The sequence below is a fragment of the Zonotrichia albicollis genome, chromosome W, assembly GCF_047830755.1.
Source record: "Zonotrichia albicollis isolate bZonAlb1 chromosome W, bZonAlb1.hap1, whole genome shotgun sequence".
Classification (NCBI taxonomy): Eukaryota; Metazoa; Chordata; class Aves; order Passeriformes; family Passerellidae; genus Zonotrichia; species Zonotrichia albicollis.
Window position 1 is genome coordinate 15,884,684 of NC_133859.1, and position 6,891 is coordinate 15,891,574.

General features: G+C 45.2%; 1 protein-coding gene across 1 annotated transcript; it reads left to right on the forward strand.

Moving 5' to 3' along the window:
* The first annotated feature begins 1,588 nt into the window (after positions 1-1,588).
* On the forward strand, positions 1,589-6,322 carry LOC141726817 (uncharacterized). Its single transcript, XM_074531884.1, has 4 exons — positions 1,589-1,598; positions 4,997-5,633; positions 5,703-6,056; positions 6,316-6,322. Exons 1-4 carry the CDS (start codon positions 1,589-1,591, stop codon positions 6,320-6,322), a joined length of 1,008 nt encoding a protein of 335 aa, XP_074387985.1.
* Positions 6,323-6,891: the final 569 nt, after the last annotated feature.

Genomic DNA, 6,891 nt, shown 5'->3' on the forward strand with positions numbered 1-6,891 from the left:
AAGTAACATCTGACGGGACACCATGCCCTAAAGGCTCCCACGAGGACCGGACCCCCCAGCTCTGCCCCTGGTGGACAGAGCTGCACATGTCCTCCTCCTCTGAGTCGCCCTGGGAGACGCGACGGGGACTGCAGCCCTGCCGAGCCGCCCAATCCTGAGCTGATCACTTTTAATAAAGGCATTAAAAAGGAGAAGAAGTCTCCTGGCCCTGTTTATTTCAGGGTGTTTTTGCTATTCAGTCTCTCAGGCTGCCCTGGGTTGATAAGGAAGTGAGTTTTTTGGGAAGTTGTGGTCAAACCAATCAGTGCTCTGATTTAAATATTGGCACCTGGTGTGGCCACTGAAGACATGGATATGCCTCTGAGAACACAGGGGGTTAAAAAGCAGAGAACTTCCAGGGGAACTCTCTCTTGGTTCCAGTTGGTGAAAGAGGTCAGACCTTCCCCTGCCCAGCTGTGGGCTGGGTGGGGGAGGGGAAGCCATGTGGCCTGGGGTGAGGTAGGCTGGAGCCCCTGCAGGACAGAGGGGTGGAGGAACACTAAGAGGCATCAGGCAGTGTCACAGTGGTCACAAGGGTCTTCAGGATGAGAGAGAGATGGGAATTTTGAATCCATGTTCAGAAGGCTTGATTTATTATTTTATGATATATATTACATTATGACTATACTAAAAAGAATAGAAGGAAAAGTTCTCAGAAGGCTAGCTAAGCTAAGAATAGAAAAGGAATGAATAACAAAGGAGCTCTCTCTGATTCTGTCCCAGAGAGAGTTCAGTCCTTGATTGGCCATTAACTATACACATCCAACATGGGCCAATCAGAGGTGCACCTGTTGCATTCCACAGCAGCAGATAACCATTGTTTACACTTTGTTGCTGAAACTTCTCAGCTTCAGCAGGAAAAATCCTAATGAAAGGATTTTAATGAAAAGATGTCTGTGACAGGGCAGCTCCACCTTTCCCCCCGCCCCGGGAGAGAGAGAGCCTGAGAGCCTGTGCCTGTGACTGTGCTACCTTGAAATTTGATAACATGTGCAGGCAGCATTTCGAGAAGGAGAAGGGAGGAGGGATGCAGCGAGAAGGTGTCTGGGCAGGCAGAGCCTGAGATTTTAACCCTTTTCTTGGACAACGAAAACTTTGCAGAGCATTAACCTTCCTAGAAGAGGGACAGACATGAAATAGAAGGAAATGGGCAAGTGTGGTGAAGGTTTGAGCAAGTGAAAGATGTCAGAAATTGAGAAGAATCCTAGGTGGGAGGAGATGATGGACTGGCCTTTGGCTGGACTTTTCTTGTATAGCCATGGGTAGAACCATTTTTCCTGTAACACAGAGACTGCATTTAAGGGGAGGCAGTGGCTTGGAGCCAAGAGAGTGCAGTGATGTTATGTGAAGGAGTGGTGTGAACAGAGGCAGATGAGGAGGGTGTGGTGGTGCCCTCTGTCTTAAGTGAAGAAGATATCTGTTCTCGAGACCCCTCGTCCCCAGGGGGTGAATTTAGGGGAAGCTGGTGTCCTGAAAGTGAGAGACTGTTGCTTTTTTGGAGCTGGGCAAAGCATACTTAAAAGGGGAACCCTAGAAGCAGCTCTGGTCCATGCGCAGTGGTGAGAGCACTGGACATGGGAGGAAGAGGTCACAAGGACAAATTTTCTCCAGATGGTGCCACGTGTGACGTGGAAACACAAGAGGTTTCAGCTGTGTTTCCTGGGGAAGACTATGGTACAAGAGAGACTGAGAGTTGATTATCTGAGGGGTGATAACTGGATTAAAAATCTGATTTTATCTCATTGTTCTGTGGTGGAAATTGGGGAGAGGAGGAGGAATGTTTTGAAAGGTCTTCATTCTGAGTGCTGTGTGTGTTTCTTTTTACATACTGTAAGTTAATAAATTTTTTTCCTTTATTCCTAAGCTGGAGCCTGCTTTGCTCTATTTCTGGTCACATCTCACATCAGCCACTAGGGATAATATATTTTCGTTGAACTGGCATTGCACCAGCATCAAACCATGACACAAGCTCGCTTGAGCTTCCGGTAGTCAGGTGTTGTGATCCCCCTGTCATCCAAGAAATGGAGGATTCTGCCCCTACATAGCTCAATGGCATCAGGGTACATTGTGCACCAGTGTCAACTAAAGCCTTATACTTTTGTGGGTCTGATGTGCCAGGCCATTGGAAGCACACAGTCCAATAGATCTGATTGTCCTTTTCCTCCACCTAGTCAGAGGCAGGGCTCCTCTAGCTCTGGTCATAGTACTTGCTGCTCACTTCTTGTAAATATGACGTGGAGGTGCTTTCAAGAGGAACAGAAGTAACATCAGCCCTCCTATTCTGTCTGAGGATTTGCCTGCTGGAAACTGGAGCAGCCTTTATCCTTGAAGAATTTAATGCAGTGATTGTTCTTCCTCCCAACTCATATACCTGTGCTGCCAGGGCAGAGGTGAGGTTTCCATCCTGCTTCCTCATAGTCCTCTCCATGACCATGCAGGTAAAACCACAGTTTACCTCATGGTGTGTACCCTCTCTCTCAAGCAGGGAGCACTTCCTCCCAGTAACGGGGACTCTGGTTCATGCTGGTGGGGGCATCCCAGGTTTTGTGTTGTTGAAATGGCTCCCGAGGTATTAAAGAGTCTTTTTCCCCAGCCCTGTGACCGAAGAAGTTGCAATTCCTCGGCTCTAGTTTTCAAGGTTGTTTATTTTCTCTTATCTATAACATTCTTTCTCTGACCTGCTGAGGTCTGTCTGGCAGGTCGGTTTGTGACACACTGACTGCCCTTGGGGTGGTGTTAGTTTTTTATACAAAGAACCATGCGTATTTTTTTTACAATAATTTTCCTGTTGTATTGAATACCTATCACCTATGTTAGACAGTCTGTCTCTACTCTAAATCAATCCAGAAGTTTGTGGAAGTCCATCCGGAAATCCTTCATTTTTTGCCTCACAATTGTCATGAGAAAAGGACCACTGAAGGGTTAAAAACTGTTGAGCCAGTTGGGAAAGAAAGTCTCATGCGTATTTAGTGTGTTTACAGATGGTGTCTACAGAACATGCCATGCTGTATCGAAGGGGCATGCTGCCCTTTTCAGAACAATGGAACTGGACTTTCTTCCAAACTTCAGGCCTGGCTGGACTGAGCTCTGGGGTGGCTCCTCCCCCACTCCAAGAGAAGACCCCTCTTGCCTGTCTTCAACCACCGTGACAGACCAACTGAGATGCGAATCCCCTCATCAAAGAACCAAGAACCCCTCTGGCACCCTATTGGCACCCCCATGGCACCCTCCTGGCAACCTCCTTCCAGAGACTGGGACTGTACCCCCTCCCAACTCAGGGAAGGGGGAGAACCTGCCCAGAGCAGACGTACCTGGGAGCATTCGGCCATGAAAACAATGGACTTTTCCCCTCCATGGAAACCTAATTTTGGCCACCCTTCCCCCAACCAAGAACAGTATATCTGGGGTTCGTTTCTACTGCCTCTCCGAGATCTCCCCAAGACGTGTACCAGCGAGCATCGGCGGCGGGACCCCGAAGACATCGCGTCTTGGTAGCTATACCCCATTCCCTAACCTTCTTTCCTTCCTTTTTCCTTATTCTATCCTCCTCTTCCCCAGATCCTCTAACCAATGCATATTTAGCTGTAGTTATTATCAATAAATTCCATCTTGTTGATTTACTACTGCAAAACCCCTGTGCCTTTGTTGGTTATTTTTGCACCCAAAAATCATTCGTCACCCGTTCACTTCGGGTGGACCTTCACATAATTGGCGTCACGGACAAGGATTCCAGTAGCCAGTGAGATTTTGCAGGTTTTGTGTAGTCTGTAACCTCTCACAGACTGCATACACCAAAGCCAAATCTCACGCTCAATTGAGCACACAGGCTCCAGAATTGACACAAAAGATTTTTCGGTGCAAAACAGGGGAAACTGTTACTGTCACTTTTGTTACTGATCTTACTGGCACGGACACTGACACTGATACTTCTCCTGATCCTGATATTGATGCTGTTACTGATATTGATATTGATACTGTTGTTGTTGTTGTATTTGAGTTGAATCTGAACCTGTTGTTGTTGTATTTGAGTTGAATTTGAACCTGTTACTGTTGTATTTGAGCTGAATTTGAACCTGTTACTGTTTTTTACTGCTGTATTTTTTTATTTATTTTGTGTACCTGGACTGTCTAAAAGGGAAGGGGCAGACTTGAAGTAATTAAGCAGTGCCTTTTAGACAGATATTGTCCCTTCACCTACACAGGGAGCGAGGGGCGGCCCAGCGAAGGCTGAGTGGCTTTTTCCCTGTTCTAGGTTTCTGGTCCCCTCACAAAGAAAACACTTGTGTGAGTGTGTGAGTGTGTGTATCTAGACTGTCTGGAAAGGAAGGGACAATCTGAAGAAATTAAAACAGTGCCTTCCAGACAGATTTGGTTTCTTCAGCTATCTAGGGAGACGGAGTGAAACAAAAAGTCTGTATAACTTGAGTTAGCAAATTAGCTCTCTGGTATAGTCCTAGTCCCTTCACACAAAATGAGTGAAAATCTCGATCCTAAAGCAAAAGCTGATTTTTGCACGTTGCTTGCTAAACACAATGCCAAACCATCATCTGGCGGAGAAACTTGGGCAGAAAACAATTGGTTTAATTTGGAAAATATCATTGATAGAATATGTTCTCTGCCACATGAATCAAAATTCAAAATGGGTAAAAATGAAAGCATTCTTTGCTCAGTCCTTGGAGCATGTCTTACTGCAGCCATAGAAAACCGCTGTAAACGGAGAACTGAGGAAATGGTAATTATAGATTCCCTTCAAAATTTGGTTGAAATTTTGCAAAAACAGTTAAATGAGGACAGAAATGAAATTTATAAGCTGCGAGCTGCCCTTAGGGAAGAACACACCAAAACCATACACAAAATCAACTCCTCTACAGAGGAGGAAGAAAAGGTAACACCTTCCATTAAAAAGATTTATCCTTACAAAAAATTGAGGCAGCAAAACAAATCTATTCTAACAAAGAATCTGAAACAGTTAAAAATTGTGGGGAAAATTGCTGTCCTCATTTGAGACCTTTTATTAAAACTGAATATAATTACATTAATGATGAAGACATGGATCCCCACATAACAACCAAACAAACACCATTCAGCGCTACGGAATTAGCTAAATTGAAAAAGGAATTCGGTCGCCTCCCCCACGAATCAGAAACGGAATATGTGTTCCGTGTGTCCCTCACTGGCGGAGACCAGATTAAGTTAACTGAACAAGAGGCCAGTGGTTACTGGGGACATGGTGTTTTCTTAACAACAGGAGATAAGCGTGATGCCTGGTCTCTAACACAACGTGCAGCCTATTGGGCCGGGGGAATAAATCCCCTGGAAAGGGGTGATCCCTTAGCAATTGCCACTACCCCTGACCAAATCCTAGAAAGTGTACAAAAAGCTGCATGTTTGCAAATGATTCATGAGAAAAAATTAATTCCTGGTTTTGAATCCCCAATGCAATTGCCTGTGAAGCCTGAAATTATGACCCCTTTAATTCATGGGCTTCCAGAAACATTGAAATCAACAGCAATCACTATTCAAAAAACAGTTATGGCTCTAAGCCCAATAGATAGACTAGAAAGATTTCTTAACAACTCCACTGATCAGTCTGAGTCCACTGACACTGCACCTTCACCCTATACACCAACACAGACACCCACAACACCATCTGACATATCTAGCAGCAGCCGCAAAATTTGGACATGGAGTGAGGTAGCAGTTGATTTAATAAACTATTGTAGACAGTATGGGCCTGTAAAAACCCTGGAAGAAAAATCAGAAAAAACAAAAGGTGTCCGGTTTATGGGAACCCCTAACACTGAAAACACAGAACCAGGGAAACAGATTTCCAACGGACAACGCTGGTGGATGCTGGGAATAAAGAAAGGGGTTCCCCGGGACATAATGGATGGTCTACCACTTGAAAAATTGCAGAAAATAATAACTAACTGGAATTTTAGAAAAACAAATACCCAGCCCAGTGCCCCGATCCCCCACCCTCACCAGAAACTAACAAATACTCCTACCAATACACAGTTCAGTACACACAATACATCACAGTCTTTCACACAGAACACAGGCAATGAGCCAAAGTTAACCCTTCCCCAGTTTCCCCCTCGTAACCTGGGCAGTGAGGCTGCGTCTCAGCCCCTCCTGCAGAACACAGCCAGTCAGCCAAAATTAACTCTTTCTCAGTTTCTTTCACAGAACTTGGACAGTGAAACCCTGGCTGCATGTCTCCTGAAAAGCACTAGCGGTAAGCCGGAAGTAACTCTTTCGCAACTTCTTTCACAGAGCCTAAGCAACATAACTGCCCACCCGCCCGTACCCCAAAAAAAAAACAGTGAATCTTCACCAACAGAGCTTTCGGGAAACTAGTATCTCCACTGCTTACAGGTGAGCGAAGGGGTGGAGGTTGGGTTTACTTACGAATGCTCACAAAAAATAAATCAGGAGACATGTTAATTACAGCAATTACGGGCCCCAAAAAAGTTCTAGTAACCTACATTGTTGATACGGGAGCCCAGATTTCTGCACTAACACACAGAGATGCCCAGAAGTGTGGAGTTGTTCCAACAAAAAGGCAATGCTGCGTTCTTAATGCTTTAGGAACCATAGAACCCATGAGTATTGCTTTAGTCAAAATAACACTCCCTGGAGAAGAAAATCAATTGGTTGTCAAAATGGTAATTTGGGACATACCGAATAATCTGCTAGGGATAGACGTCCTCTCAGGAAGGCATTGGGAAGACACCGAGGGTTTCTTGTGGTCTTTTGGCACTCCGCCACTTAACATTAGACTGCTTCAGACCACACCTGCACTGCCTTACAGTAAAATAATCAATGTGAAACAGTATCCCTTGCCTTCTG

Excerpts from the sequence above, each read along its gene's own strand:
- LOC141726817 (XM_074531884.1), top strand. Across the intron at positions 5,634-5,702 it reads AACTCCACTGATCAGTCTGA|CAGCAGCCGCAAAATTTGGA; the intron begins GTCCACTGACAC and ends TGACATATCTAG.